At 35.0% G+C, this 17074-nt stretch overlaps 1 protein-coding gene across 2 annotated transcripts in view; it reads right to left on the bottom strand.

Moving 5' to 3' along the window:
* Positions 1 to 17074, bottom strand: part of Cadm2 (cell adhesion molecule 2) — a 1155779-nt gene that overhangs the window by 106006 nt on the left and 1032699 nt on the right. For both annotated transcript variants that reach the window (XM_008832226.2, XM_008832227.1), the window contains one exon: positions 13864 to 14042. In XM_008832226.2, coding sequence (XP_008830448.1) covers positions 13864 to 14042 — 179 coding nt within the window. The remainder of the gene's footprint in view (positions 1 to 13863; positions 14043 to 17074) is intronic.

The following is a 17074-nucleotide window of genomic DNA, read 5'->3' as shown; positions in this document are numbered from 1 at the left end:
TAAATGGATGGAACTAGAAACTGTTATACTAAGTGAAGTAACACAGGCTCAGAAAAAAAAATCGACATATGTTCTCCCTCATATGTGGATCCTAGAACCAGACTCTGATAAATAAGTATGGAACCAGACATAACTACAGGAACCAGGATAATGGAAAGGAAACAGGAAGGTAAAGGAAAAAAATAACCTGAAAGAGAAGAACAGTAGGAAACAGGCCTTAATAAGGGAGATATGGATAAAAATTGGGTTAGTTTAAGGGAGGGGGGGAAGGGTATAGAAGGAACATAGGGGATAAAAGGAAAGAAGGAACTTAAGAGAGGTAGGACCATAGGAAAGTGGTATTATTAAGGGAGAAAGAGGGGGAAATGGGGGCACCTTAAGTGGGGAAAACCATGATGGAGGGATGAGACAATGTGAGAGATAAACAATACCTAGCTAGTTTTGAAAACCAGAGAGAACCATATTACTCCTACAACCTACTGACAAACTATACATAGCAGATCAGAAAATATGTGTCTAGGTAAGGTTTATCTGAGAACAACTGGTCTTAGCCCAAGATTTATCTACATGACACACGGTAATTAAAAATACCAGACTGGTGGAACTTACCTTCTTGGGTGTTTGACAGATATACTTTGAGGTCTATAATAATTCAGTCAGAGGGATATAAAGGACACTTTTTACTCCTTGCTCTCCTAGGTCGACTAATTCCAGGGGACTATGCACAGCTCTCAAAATGTCCTATAATGATGGTGGGTCACCTGTCCTCTTGATCAGGGAGGCTGAGGAGACCCCACCAGATGGACTTGAACCAGTGTCCAGTCTACAAAGAGGAGAGTCAACACACAGGAATCATTTCCTCCATACTTCCAAGCAAAGCCAACCATGGTCGAGCAGGACCTTTGACTTATCTTCCCATAGGTGGAACTGATAAAAGACAGGAGCCAGTGGCTCCTCCCAAGCCCATGTGACCCCTGAGGAACATATCCTCTAACGACTTTAAGAGTAAAAATAAATTGGTTTATCTGGGTAAATTGCAGGGTCTTAAACACCCAAAAGGAAAGAATAACCAATGCTGCTGTCTTTTTAACTCTAAACTTACTTCCAGATAGTAACCCAGCATAGAACAGCAGACCCCAATCTTATCCAAAGGAATATTGACAACTGATTACTGCTAAATGAGGAACAGCTGACCCTCCTCAAACAAAGACCTCTAGATAGGATGACTAGATTCACCAAAAGGGCAAGTAGTGTGGAATGGCTGGGAATACCGACAGCACAGCAGACAGTAGCAGGGATATCAGAGTATAAGGGCTCTAGTGGGGGGAGAGAGGCTATGGGAGGGTGCTACCTGGGAAGTGGGTGTATAAATAAATAAAAAAGAAAAAAATACTTCTTCAAAGCATAAATATTTGCTCCTTAATAATTAGTAGATGTGAAAAACATTACCATTGAAATCTACCTGATGACTTTATATCCATGCTCAGATGCCAAGGATCTCAGAAAAAACTGACTGTGACTAGTATTAATCAGATGTATTGAGATTAGAAACGCATGTGCATCTTAGTGTCAATTGTATAAAAAATGAATTTTTCTTTATAAAATTGTGTATTTTAATAATGAAATGGAGATCTTTTTCGAAGTTTAAAACCTCATTTATTTTTCTGACTTATAGGGTTTATATGGAGTGCAATAATGTATAATTCTATTAATTCACAGTAAACCTAAAAATTTACAGCCAATTTTGAAAGAGATGCATCTTAGCTCTGGAAATTGTTATTGAATATGTCAATGATGTTGTAATGAAATACTTCTTCTAATTATATGATTATTAAATAAATAAAAAATAGTGACTGAAACAAAACTGAATACTGCCACAAAATACTACATTTCTAATCTTTGCGATGTACATGATGAATTCAAATTTATCTGAAGTTAAATGTGCCAGAGTAGCTTAATCAGCTGCTGAAATATTTGCGTTAGTTCAGAATTAGAAATTTACAAAGAACTTAACTCTATTATGTATTCTTTCAGACGTTACATCATAATTAATGAAGAGTTAACAAGTAATAAAATAATTAGAAGGTAATAGTCGTATTTAACTGACTGAAATAAAAGTTATTTTATTTTAACTAGATTTGACCACAGAAATTAGTAATTGTACATAAATTATTAGATATACTTTTAATCTAATTAGAGACATTTCAATTATTTTTATAAAAGGAATTCTTTTTAAAACTCATAAATGAATTTGCTTGAATGCCATATCAGCTAATGATTGGTTTTTTAACTGTGAAAAGATTTGATCATAATATACAGAAATATGAAAACACTGGTTTTTTTTTTAATTTCTTAGCAGACTAAATCTCATTATATACAAATATATTTTATATTTTAAAATTGATAAGCATTGCTACAATTGCTTCTTAATTTTAATGAGTTATTAAATGAATTCATTGAATTCCACGATGCATCAAAAATTGAAAAATAAGTACAGAACTTATTAAATATTACCATATATGTTTCAAGATTATAGTATATATTATGCATTATATGGATATATAATAAATATGAGTCTCTATGTATATCTACATACACCATATTAAATGCGGAGTGGTTTTTGAAAGGAAAATTGTTTTTGTCTTTTATTTTGAGACTGGTTCTCCCGTTAACACCTGCTGGCCTGGAACTCACTATGGAGACCTGGTTGACCTGGATCTCATGGAGTTCAACTGCCTCTGCCACACAAGTGCTGGGACTAAAGGCCTGTACCACCATACCAGGGGAAAATTATGAACTTTTTATTGATGGAAAATTGAGAAAAATAAGCGTTTAAGACAAAATAAAACTGTTTATACGTGTGTACAAATAAGCAATGACTTAGAAGTTGTTTGTAACATGTAAAATGCTCTTATTCTGTAAAAGGAAAATTCTTGAGTATTTCAAGAATGCCAGACACAACCCTAAATCTAGTGAAATGAACAACTGCATGTAAAATATCCAGCTAGGAATCCCCAAGGAAGCCTAAGTATATACTAGTGAACAGGCTCTAAACCTATAACTAAAAATAATGGAAAAGTGTCTCTTCACATGTTAATGAAAGAATCCAAAGAAAAAGGAACTCCATTTTGTTATGGGAGCTTATTAGAGCACAACAGATCCTGTATAACCTTGTCAGAAAGAAATCGCTTCCAACAAGCACTATATACAATAAACTGCAGAGTGCTACAGCACCTTTTTTTTTTTTTTCTAATAATGAGCTTTTCAGGTTAAAGGTATGATCTGTTCTCTACAAATGCAGTGTACAATAATTTCAAACTGGTCAGCCTGTTTTGTGGCAGTTTTTCTTTCTAAAAACGGCATTCAGAATGGATTTTCGAAAGAAAATTAAGTCTAAACAGCTCCCAGAAGCCCACGTTGCTTATTTCTTTCCAATGACTAATGCTCAAATGGGGCTGCGGGGAGGGGGTGTCCTGGTGCTATTTATTCTGGAATCCACATGTCTACTTTCTTCCAGCTATATGGTACTAAACTTCCGACTTCAAAGTCGTCTCAAGATAATCAGTTCACACGAAGAACTGAAGATACATTTAAAGGTTTAGAATTCAGAAGAAAATTACGGTAAAAGGCGTCACTATGCTATCGCTAAGCTAGAAAGAATTCACATTTTCTTGTCTTAAAATTACTAGTGTGTTAATATTTATATGTATGTATATTTTAATTTAATTTTTTTTATGTGTATGAGTGTATTGCCTGCATGAATGTGAGTGCACCAGTGGCGTGCAATGCCACAGAGGTCAGAAGAGGGCTTCGGATTCCCCTGACTGAAGTTAAAGACGATTCATAGCTTATGGGTGCTGGGAATCGAACCCGGGTCCTCTGCAAGAGTAGTCAATGCTCTTAACTGCTGAGCCATCTCTCCAGCCTCATTTCTTAATATATTGATTGCTAATTCCACTGCTCTTGGAAGCAATGGAAAAAGGACAGTTGCTGGTTTTGTTTTGGCAAAGAAGAGCATTCATCAGCTCCTACGGATACTCAGCTACATGTAGCAGCCTATTTGAGTTACACCATAAAGTGGTTAAAAACTCCAAGACTCTTGCTAAATCGACAGCAGACTGGCTGAGAGAACCTCAGCTCACCAATGTATCCCTCCTCCTCAGGAGTGTAGTAACCTCTACTGCTTCCTAAAAAGGACCCTATTCAAAATGAGGTTTGAATGACTCTCTTTTCATCTTTCTGGTAGCTTCCACTGGCTTCTCATGCTAAATGGAATCTTTACACAATAATAACAGAAAGCTGCTCTTAAAAAAGTGAAAAGTGCTACAATTTTAAACTGTAGGTGGTAGCCAACAGTTCTACATAATTAAAAGGAAAGTTTATGAACAATATCAATGACTTAATTAATAAAATATGTATTTTTTTTCTTTTAAAATACATTGATTACATTCCAAACCAAGAAAAGTATAGTGAAATTTGAAGTAGGTTCAAAAGTGCCTTCTGCTTGGATGATCCTGTATCATTTAGCTGCTGCCACTTCAGTATGTAAGCTCACCTGAAGTAAATCAGATGATCCTATGGGGATATACTACTGACATTTGTTAAAAAGAAGCAAATGAACTAATATAGAGGGGAAGTATGAAAAATACTGACAATTCTGATACTGTTTTTTTTTTTAATGTAGCCTCTGCAATAAAGTAGCTAAAGATTTTTGCATATTATTTAATCACTCTGCATTTATGCATTTTATTTAAAATTTGTAGTTAGACCTGGTTCTTAACTAGTGATAGGTCAAAACTGATCTAAAAGCAAAAGGTGTTCAGTTTGTACAATTATAAATGTAACATTTTTGCATATGACTTTAAGAGGTAATATCCTTAAAGATTTTAGTCTGTTTTGTAAGCGCAATGAAGTAAATTTGCATGGTGACATATATTGTCAATCAGATCACATTAATAACTTCAAGAACATCTTGTGAGTACTTGAAAAAATTAACATCATTAAAAATCAGCTAAAACTTTAAGGTTAGGAAAACAGTTCTTTTATCAACCCAACCATCTTTAAGTATAGCATGCTTGAGGTTAACTTAAGCTTTCTTGCTTAAACTGATATCTTTCCATTGTTCTTTCATTTGGGAAAATAGTCACTTAACTCATATTATGTCAGTCTATGGATTTCTCATTGCATATCTCCATAGAAATCTTTCCCATGTTTATTTTGAAGCTACATTTTAGAGGTTTGTTTTTGTTATTTTTGCTGTTTATTTGGTTTACTAAACAGGGTATTCTGTAACCCAGACTGCTCTTAAAACTACTATGCAGCTGAGAATAACCTTGAACTTCTGATATGTTGTCTCCATTTCCTGAGTGCAGGGATTACAGATGTGTGACATTACACCATTTTGTACATGGTGTAATGATCTAATCCAAGGGTCTGTAAATGCTAGGCAACCACTTGTACCTTAGTGCTATATCCACAGTCCGAGATTTTTTTTTGTCGTTCTGTGTTAGGTCTTTTTGGTTTGTTTGTTACAGTTTGTTTGACTGAATCCAGGAATTTGCACACGCTAGACAAGTGCTCTTTCATTCTTCTATGTCAACAATTTATTTTTTTTATGTGTGTTATATTCCACCAACGAATAATAATGGCTTCCATGGTGCTGAATCATCACTGCACTGAGCTGCCTTTGTTGAGGGTAGAGAAAGAACCATGCTACCTGAAGATAAAGTCATGAAATTACAAGTCCTTACAATCAGGAGTGATTTACAGGGTTAAAATGCTAATGTCTTACAAAATATTATATTTTATATAAAAATAATCTGGAAATATTATTAATTTTGTCATCTTTCAAGTGTGAATTCATTTATTAAATAACAATTTTGTAATTTTAAGAATACCTGTCTCCCCATGAAAGTTAATAAACATAACTTTTATTAATTTTAGCCAGTTCTATCTTTCACATATGTGGTTGTTGTCTGTTCATTAGACAATTCAGAAATGCCTATGCTAGAGTGGTCATTGAACCAAAAAGGACACACTGGCATCCTGGTCTGTAAGCAGTGTAGACAAAACTCTGATAAGAGGTAAGTTTAATGGAATCAAGCATTATTCTTAGATTTTAAAATAAGTACATAATATATTATCACATGTGTAAAATGTACAAAGAAGCTACTAAGCAGATATTACTTAAAAGTTAAACCACTCTTTCTGAAAATTAGTGACAAAATTCTCCACCAAGGACCATCACATATTGCTCAAATTCTCTAGCAAATGAGCCAACTAGTGTCCATGCATTTAGGTAGAGGAACTATGCAGACTTTAGGATGGCTATGACATACACGTATTTTCACATAAACAAACCAGCCTTGGGTTCCATGGATTTCATTGTTCAATTTGCCTTATTATCAGCTGCAGCTGAGGGAAAAGCTTATAAATAAGTCGCACAAGATATATTTTTGTCGGAAAGTTTAAATGATATCTTCTGAGTGAAGATTTGTCCTTTGACAACTTAGTGTTCTATGTGTATAAGAACGTTTCCTTCAGTGTGCTATATATGCATGTATTATACATTGTGAAAGTTGAAATCTCAATTTACCCACTGTATGCTGTACACCTTACAACAGAGACATCTTACAACAGAGATGGAATTCAGCTTCAGTTCTGTGTTGACTGAACCACATAATGTGTGCTCACACACATACACACATTTAAAATGCCTCATCAAGCAAGCCCAGTGCTCCTGTTTGCACCTCTCTCTCTGTAGAGTTCAACAGTATATTCACACAGTCAGAGGCACACCATCCAGGCATCAGATCTCTCCCTACTTTTTCATGTCTAAAAATGATGTTTTATCTCAGAGATTAAAGAAAGTACTGTTTTTCAGAATCATCCAGCCAGTTACTGTCTGGACTTTCTCAACCGGAGAAGAGAGCAGAGAGCACAGAGCTCCTCCATTAGTGCCCTGTTTGTTGTTTCATGGGAATGTCTTTTCTATCCCTTTCTTCCTACATCATATATTTCCCATCTATGGTTCTGAAAAAAAATCTGCTCGAGAAAAAAAGCTCATTAGGAGCAAACAGAATTAGTTTGCCAACTGGTAGTTCTGTTTCTACATGAGGGAACAGATTTTACTTGAATCCCTTTTTAATGTTTGCTAGGCTGTACATCTGCTGATAACCTAGGCTTCTCTTTACTGCTCTATACCCAATTTAGTCTTTTGATGCCATCACTATCTATAAGGATCATATTGCCTAGGAGTATGAGTAGGCAACTGTTAAATAAATAAATAAATAAATTAATTAATTAATTAATAAAGTGAAAGGAAGTTTATTTTCCCTTTCCTCAATTGGCTTTTCCTCTATGGTAAGCAAGTCAACTCCCTTGGGTAAACAGCACCCAAGTGGAAAAGAGCTGCTACACCTATTACCAAAGAGAACATGTGTAAGTGTGCAACAATGCTTGGAAGTTTGACTTGCAATATCATTCTATAATGTCTCTATGTATAGCACTTTCTCTTCAATCATTTCTGACATCTGTTATTAATAATAAAAAATGAGTGAAATCAAAGTAGAATTAATATTTATTCTTAAAAGCTGGAAAGGCACACTTAATAGCTTGATGTCTTTCAACACAGACATTTCCAGCAGTAATATTCTCTTGCTATATTTTTTGTAAAAATACATTTTTTATATTAACTCTTGCCAACAAATAATAAAATTTGATGGATTGCATAATGTGTGTATTGTTCATATGTGTAACTACTGAAGTAAATTATCCTGAAAACAAAAAGTTAGTGTACTTTTTAAAACGTAGTATTTATTTCAATAAACACTTGAACAAATAAATAAATCATAAAGAAAAAGTAAGTTTTTTAGATTTAATAAGTCAATCAGTACAAGATTGGGAGGATAAACACAGAATCAATGTACAATTCTATTCTTATATGCTATGAAAATATTATGTGTGGAGAATTTTACTTTATGTAAATGGTTATAAAGATTACATTTCCTAGAAAAGAAAATGTATGCAAGTAAACTGAAAATGTGGAAATGTGTACAGTGGTGATTTCATCTCAAAGCAGTACAGCAAGAGCTAAGATAATGAAGTAATCAAATGTTTAAAATCTCATTTATAAAGAAGAAAATAAGCACATAAGAGAATAAGTTGGAGCAATGGTAAAAGAAGTTTAATTCACCTGTGCTACTGTGGTGATAAGTGTAAAATTGAAAAGTTGGGAGGAATACCATGGGAAATTTCTGGATATCGAATCTCAGTTCTTCTGACTCCTAGATGGCCTAGTTCTCAACTGAAGCTCTGATATTTCTAGCCATTATGTTGGTTGACAGTCTGCACTCACTAAAGTATGTAGGTACAGCTAGTCATTTTCTCTATCTGTCCTGTATTTCTTCATGAATCCCAGGGATGGCGTTGATGTTGGAAGAGATCTTGAAGATTTTCAGCTCTCTTGCCCTCTTGCGTGCTCTCTCTCTCTGTCTCTCTCTCTCTCTGTCTCTCTCTCTGTCTCTGTCTCTCTGTCTCTCTCTCTCCCTCTCTCTCTCTCTCTATATATATATATATGGAACACTTTCAATCATAAGTGTGTGTGTATCTCTCTCTCTCTCTCTCTCTCTCTCTCTCTCTATATATATATATATATATGGAACACTTTCAATCATAAATGTGTGTGTGTATATGTATTTGGTACATCAGTTTTATGTTTATCTTCTAAGTGTTTATGAAGGACTAGAATGATGGCTCAGTGGTTAAGACCACTGTCTACTCTTGCAGATGACCAGAGTTTAGTTCCCAGCACACACACGGCACCTAACAACAGTCTGTATCTCCATTTCCAGAGCAATCAGTGCCCTCTTCTGACTTCCACGGGGATGGCACAACATGAGTGCACTTAAGTACACACATGAAGGTAATACACTCATGCTATTAAAATAAAAATAACAAATACTTTATTTGTAAAAATAAGAGTATGAAATAAAATATATTGAGAAATTTGAGAAGGGAATAGGTTAGGGTTTGAGGGGGATGAGATTAATTTCTCTCTCCAAATATATTATTTCTCAAAAACCTTCACATCTCACATAATTTTGTTGTTTCAGGGTATATTTTAAATTTTTTATTACATTTATCTATTTATTTTGTTGGAAGGGAGCATGTGTCACAGCATATGAGTGGAGATCAGAGAACAACCATTGGAAACAGATTCTCTTTCCACCATGTGGTTTCCAGTGTTCAAACTCAGATTGTTAGGCTTGGCAGCAAGCACCTTTACTCATTGAGCAATATTGATAAACCCCAAAAGAGTATACGTTTAATCAAATGGTAGAAATGAATATGAAATCTTTACTTGATTTCAAAAAAAAAAATAAGATTAGACTAAGATAATTCTCTGTAGCTATTACTTGTGTGATAAGCAGACATCTGAGATGATGGCTTCAGTAGTTGGATACTGATTTCATGTACTCACTGCTTGGGAAGAATAGTTTTCTTAACTTCTCTGAATTTGATGTTGCATGAAGAAGAAATACTATTTATTATGTTTGTCCTGCTCTATATGTCATTAGCTTTCTATATTATTGAATGTTTCAAGAATTTTCTATAGCTCAGCAAGACCTTAGAATTTTCTTATTCTTCAGTAACGTTTTCTTAATTTATATTCTAGCTATCATAATTAAGAATGATTTGGAGTAAAACCATCTGTATGTGATTCTTCAATTAACATTGGAGTTCAGTTGGACCTGGTATACCAATGCTACTAGCAATATCCAGTAATACTAGTCACATTCCTGGCACATCTGAATAACCATTAATATGTGGGAACCCATCCCCGATTCTCTGCTGACCTTGCGTTGCACCCTGGCTGTTGACCAGTTACCTGAACACTAGGTACCACATGACCCACCCACAAGTTCCTCTTATTGTGCTTCTCTGCAGCTGAGGCGGAGCCCTAGTGTTTTTTCCATTTGTCTGGGACTTTTCGACTGGGCTAGAGAGCGATATATATAGCAGGCTGTTCTGGCAATAAAAAAAAAAAAAATTCTCTCCACACGAATGACCTGCTGCCATGTCCTTTTTCAAGTCCTCAGACCCTCGCCCAACCTCCGAGTGCGATTTGTAGTGCTGGTACTACAGTAATGCACTGTTTGTTTCCATTTAGTGTGTGTATCAATTATTTAAGATCAGTCCAGAAGCTGCGTGTTACAGGTTTTTTTGTTTGTTTTTGCTTTCTTCCAGGCTGAGGACCGAACCCATGGCTTGGTGCTTCTTGCTAGGAAAGCACTCTACCACTGAGCTAAATCCCCAACCCCATGTTACAAGTTTTTACAATTTTATGTACATATTCTACACAGTCACAGATTATTCTTTTCTATGTGACCATCTTCCTCTAGCATTTTACTTTTTTTTTTTTTTTTTTGGTCTTTTTGAGACAGGGTCTCCCTGTAGCCCCAGCTGTCCTGGAACTCATTAGGTAGACCATGTTGGCCTTGAACTCACAGAGATCCTGCCTCTGCCTTGAGAGTGCCAGGATTAAAGGCGTGTGCCACCATGCCTGGCTGTATTTTACTATTTTTTTATTGGGTATATGAATAAATAACTTCTTATCCATTTAAAAATTTCATCTTCTTGAATGCTATTCAGTTTTGTTTCATAGTGTCTTTGAAATCAGATGATTAATTCTAAATTATTGATTTGAAATCAGATGATGAATGCTAAATTATTGATGAACAAATGAATTTGTTTCAGTATGAATTATCCCCAAATTAAGACATCAATGGAATAACATGATTTTTGGTTCTTTTATTTATTTTTATTTTTATTTTATGTGTATGAGTTTATTGCCTGCATGTATGTGAATGCACACGTGTCGTGCAATGAAGAGGCCTTTGGATTCCCCTGGAACTGGAGTTAAGGACAGCGCATAGCCACCACGTGGGTGCTGGGAATCAAACCCGGGTCCTCCGCAAGAACAGTCATTGCTCTTAACCACTGAGCCATCTCTCTAGCCAGGGATAAAATGTTTCAGCCCCATTAAACCTATGTTTCCTAAATGGCTTTATTAAAAAAGCAAAGTATAAGTATGCTCACAGAAATTAAACGTATGATTCTGGCTATTAATTTAACAGATTAACTTTCCTATTACTGAACTTCTTAATGCAAATTACTACTCTTTCTACTGATGAATCCTTCACAGTGTAGTGGTTTCGTAAATGTAATGTGTTATCTTACAGGTATCTGTATACTGATTTTTTTTAATGGCCATTTTTTTCATTTATGTTGGTGTTAAGCTTCATGAGGAACAGATTCTATTAAAAATTTTGAACTCCTTAAAATCAGAGAACTCTTTGGTCAAAAGAGAAGCAATCACTAAATGGAGAAAAATGTTCTCAACTTTATGAGAATTTGAAAAATATAATTCTGAATACAACAAATTCTTCTTTATTCTCTGAAGAGATCATTCTCTTCAGAGCTTTATTCCCATTCTTCAAGTGCAGAGAAAATAAGAACCCAGATGTTACAAATTTTGTAATATCAACAGAATTCTGCTTGTTGAAAAAGTCAACAATTTGTCCAGTGGATTAATTGTTGGTTTAACTTGGGAGCAATCAATGACTTAGTAACTTATTATGTGTGGTATTTATTTTATAGAACATTTCTCTTATAAAATAAACAATGCTTTCATCCTGGTTATAGGTCTTTAGGTAGACATATCTCTGACATTGCTTTAGTAGAAATTTATGCACAAGGATGTCTTTAGGCCTGGAATATAGATTAGCATCAAAGCATTTTTCTAGCATGCACAGGCCCTCAATCTGATTCCCAGAGCTACAAGTTTTCATAAAGAATTATATAAACAAGAGAATAGAAATTTCTCAATTACGTCAAATAAAATAAAATCAATAAGGTATTTTTTTCTTGTTCAATATTATATCATATCATTAAAATGAAACTTGTGTTCAAAGAATACTTGGATATCTGGAAATATTATATTTATATTTTATACTAAATACAACATACGGTAATGTTACATCTGTATGTTTCATTTTTATTTAAATATACACATACACAGAAATAGATATGAATAGAGATTACCAAAGTTCATACTGACTTTTATTATGCCTTTCATTGAAGGTAAGTTATAGACCAGCAGTTTTAATTAGCATTTCTAAATGTAAAGGTGAAATTTTCAACGGTGTGATGGAAGGGAGGGGTTTAGAAAAACCTGCAATATGCATAATGCTAAATTTCAATGCTATTAACAATTAAAGCTGATAACCCTTCAATAAATACTTCCACTGACACCCATAGAATAAAATCTAACCAAAGGCTGACACCTGGGTAGTTGATGATCTCACAGCAAAGTGTTTGAACCTTCATCGAGTTGAGAATCAATAGAGCCCAGCAACTGTGGTAGACTCAGACACGAATCTCAGTTCTTGAAAAGCCCTTCTGTACTAAAGCTATATTAAATTATCAAAGCTAATGTAAAAAAAAAATCAACCTTGGTGTAAAAGATAAAAGGGTAAAGTTATCACAAATGATCGCATACAGCATTCATTATAGATCCAAACGCCACTCAAATTTCATCATTTAGTAGGGTTTTGAAACAGCCAAAGCATTAACAGAAGAAAGTAGCTTTTATATTTATACAACCAGTGACTAATGAAACATTATACACAGTGTGCAAAGGGGAAAAAAACCCTTTATTTTGTAATGAACCCAATCGGAGCCCTTTTTAAACACAGTGTAATACGGTTTCACTGTTTCACCGAGCCTCTCATTACTTGTGTCAATAATACGAAGTAAACTACTGTTGAACTTCACAGCATCTATCTAGCAGCATGAATAGCATTAATCTATGGGGTGCTTTTGATGAATTAGAGTTCAAAAAGCAAAGCGAAAAATGACTTCTTACAAAGTGCTTAGAAAACTATTTATTAGAAATATGTCAACTGCCAGCTACCTCAAGGTAGCTTGGCTATTGACGAAACCATGCTGTTGACCGGCTTGCAAACACTGAGAAAGCATGAATTTTCCCCACTTGAATTCCTTTAAAGAAATAAGTGACATACTTTTAATCTGGGTATATAATTTCCTCTGCCACGTATCTTCTAATTCTCTATATTTTTAGATTGCATTGCTTTGAACACAATGAGCCATGCTACAAAACCTGTGGTCAAGGTTCTCAGGGCTTTAAGAGAGAGCAGTACTTGAAGAACTTAAAGTGAATCATGTAGACCAGACTTAGGTGTGACAACATGATACATTCAGCTACTCGTGGATCCCACTGTAGGAATCTGAGGTTTCTTTGTGACTTACCTAATAGTTGTTACACTCTTCCTACCCATTTTTTAAATTTAATACAGACTGTGAGTTAAGTGCAGTCAAGAGAAAATAATTTCCAATTATCATTGATAAGAAAGTAATCATTACATTACAACTTCTGCAGTTACTATATTTCAATAGGGAATTATTATTATTTCTGTTTCCAGTATAGTGTTTATAAATCATATTTTTAGTGATAATACAACTGAAGTTAGCTTAAGAGAAATCATTTACATGATTCTGGTTTATAACTAAAATTATTCATTCGTAAAGTTTAAGGACAATCATTGACAAGTAAATTAAGCTATTTAAAATAAGGCTTTTCACAAAAATGATTTTATTTTCCCTGTATGCTCTAACTTTATCTTATTTGTTAAATAATCCTGGAATATATTAAATGTATATCTTGGAGATATTTATATTAGTGAGAAGTCCTTCTGAAAGAAAAAGAAAGATTCTTCCAAATGTCAATAGTTCTCTAAGCTTTCTCTCCTTTCACCTGTAGTGTGTTCCAAAAGTACTCACCATGTACAATGAGGACGTACTCTGCGCTGCTTTGGCCAATGGTGTTTGTGGCTTCACATCGATATGTGCCATTGTCAGTTTTGTTCAGGAAGAGAATGTTGAGCTCCCTACCACTCACAACCATTCGATCAGGATCTGGTAGTTCTGCACCATCCTTTGTCCACAAAACAGGTTCTGGCCTGTTGGGTGCAAGCATGCATACAGAGAAGAAAAATAAACGTTAAATACGTGAACTTTTAATGACATCATTTTTGGGTAAAACCATGTGTTAACTTTTATAAGGTACCAAAAGAACCATCAAAGACTTATTCAAAAGAGGTTTGGGCATGACAAATAAAATTTAACTCCTTTCTACTTATTTAATCAGTGGTGTGTGAAGGCACAAATTTGTCAAGTCATTGTAGCTGTCACTGTTGGTACCTTGACCAGGTCAGTACTGTGTCCACATCTTGGTGCTAATGGCTCACATCACACATTGAACTACTTTCTTTGGACTAGTGAGGCAAATCCTTCCCAGATATACCTGGAATTATCCCTTTAAACATGACAGCACCACTGTGATGCATTTTGCCTGAAGTCTTCCTTCCTTCCCATATGTCTATCACTTTTCCCATTCTCTTGGAGGATTTTCCTAGAAGCTTTCTTTTAATAAAATGTGCTCAGTATGGAGGTAAGGGGAGATGGCTCAGCAGGTACAATGTTTGCTGTCCAACTGTTACATCCTGGTTTTATCCCTGAAAGTACTGTGGGAAGAGAGTATCAACCCCTGAAAGTTGTCCTGTGATCTCTCATGCATGTCTTGGCACACAAAATGATGATGACGATGATGATGATGATGATGAAATGCTATCATGCACTGTATAAGGCAATTTGACCAATGACAGTCTACATAAAGAACCATAATCTAGATGGTTATTTTGGCTAGTGACATCCATAGCCATCCTAGACTATCTACCACCACTGCGATGTTCTCACAGTAAAAAAAATCACTTAAAGTGCTTGTTGTGGAATAGTACCACATTATTAAGCCATGGAAATAACACTTTTAAAGATTCGCTATCTTAAAATCTGCTTTTAGAGAAGAAAATTGACATGAACCAGATGTTCCTATCTTCAAAGTTTTGTCTTTTAAAATTATTAAAGACAGATATGGCTATCACTAAATCTCATTATGCATTAATGACAGTAGTTTTCATGGATTCTTTTCATTTAGTCTCTAATTCTCAAAAGAATATTTCAATGAATATAACTTTTTATTTACTTTCTTACAAGAATGTAGAAAAGTCGGGTGTGGTAGCCCATGACTTTAATCCCAGCACTCAGGAGGCAGAGACAGGTGGATCTTTAAAAGTAAGGCCAGCCTGGTCTACATAGTTAGTCCCAGGTCATCTGGGACTACAAAGAGACCCTGTCAAAAAATAAATAAATAACTTAAAAAAAATATATATATATATATATATAAGCTCATAGAAATGTTCAAATCCTGGTCTGGTTCACAATTGATGTTTCATTCACTGTTTCCTGGTTTGTAACGTGATTAATATTTTCCTTATATTTACATGTAAAGATTTTATAATTGGAGCATAATTCTGTAACACAGGGTAAGCTGAATCTTTTGCTTAATTTCATGAAAATTTGAATTTAAATTCTATAATCATGAATACAATTCAGGCATGGTTCTTAAAAGTATTTTATTTATTATTTTTGTTTTATGTGTATGAGTCTTCTGCCTGAATGTAATTAAGTGCATCCATGTCGTGCAATGCCCATGGAGGACAGAAGAGGCTGTTGGATCCCCTGGAACTGGAGTTATGGACAGTTGTTAGCTGCCATGTGGGTGCTGGGATTTGAACCCAGGTCTTCTGCAAGAACAGTCAGTGTTCTTAACCACTGAGTCATCTTTCTAGCCCCTAGGGCATGGTGCTTTACCACAGACATCTGCAGCTATGAAAGTCACTGTACATGGACAATTATGCACTTTTATGATAAAAATGATAGAAAGTTGTGAATTAAATGTAGTAGGCATTAGAAAGAATATTGCATAAGTAGATCAACAATTTGATGAAAAGATTAGTAAGTGGTTGAGCATGAGAAATACATGGAGAGGATGATATTGTGATAGAATACGAAATATATACGTTATTTCTGTACCAAGTTCCTAACATTGTGCTATTTGAATCCTCTTAGACAGGAGCACTTTTAAAATAGTTGGACTTTTATGTTAGTTTCTGATAATGTTCCTAAATCCATTAGAACTTTTTTTGAATAACAAGAACCTCTTGTTGTAATGAAGTGAATACTGAGATGCCATAATGAGAGCTCTCCATGGCCCCTGAGAAGCCTCAAAAGAGGGCCATGTAGTTAAAAAACTCAGTCTTTCCATCTTCTGAAATTCTCGAGAGGGGACAGGGGTTGAAGACTGAGTTTATAAACAATATCCAATAATGTAATCAGTCAAGCATGTATAATATAGCCTCCATGAAACCTGGGTTTCCATGGTCAACATTCAAAAACTTTTTATGCTGCTAATAATGCATGGTTGGAAGATGCTGCTTTTAGAATCCATGGGTTAATATAAAATCCCCACTGCTGGGCTGGGATACCTCCTTACGTGCTGTTTGTCAAGGAGAACCCAGAGGCCACCAAACAGTACAAGTTCTTGCCATTCCTTATGATGTCAACTAGAACTGGATGATAAGACCTTGTTACTAATGATCTCACACATCTTGGTTTCGTGATATGCACAAATCAAGTTGTAATGAAGATGGGAGCTTCTTCCACATCACCTAGCTTTCATAGTCTCAGAAGTTGCTTAAATGGTGCTGGGTGAGAAAAGGAATCTACAGTGTTACCTAGCTGTGATCCCTGTGAACTAATAGACAAGCAAGATATGCCCAATTGGGAAATAATGGCACTATTTTTATATGAGTAACAAATTGCTCTCTGACTGAACTTAAGGCTTACTGTACAGGAGGAAATCATGGCTGGTATTATAAAGCCATACTATGGGAGATCATAGGCCTAGGATGGAAGTGGATGCTTTTGTTCAAGTAAGTTGATACAGGGTCAAATTGTGTTCTAAATATGCATGATTTTACCCACAGACAATTGTTACTCTCACCCTTAATTACAAGACCTCTCCAGTGACTCATAGTGAATGCTGAAACTCATGGCTGTACAAGGTACTGAGAACAAGTGATGGATGAGTGCT

The sequence above is a fragment of the Nannospalax galili genome, unplaced genomic scaffold, assembly GCF_000622305.1.
Source record: "Nannospalax galili isolate Female #2095 unplaced genomic scaffold, S.galili_v1.0 scaffold293, whole genome shotgun sequence".
Lineage (NCBI taxonomy): Eukaryota > Metazoa > Chordata > Mammalia > Rodentia > Spalacidae > Nannospalax > Nannospalax galili.
Note: the sequence above shows the minus strand (reverse complement) of the source record. Positions and strands in the feature narration are given on the sequence as shown.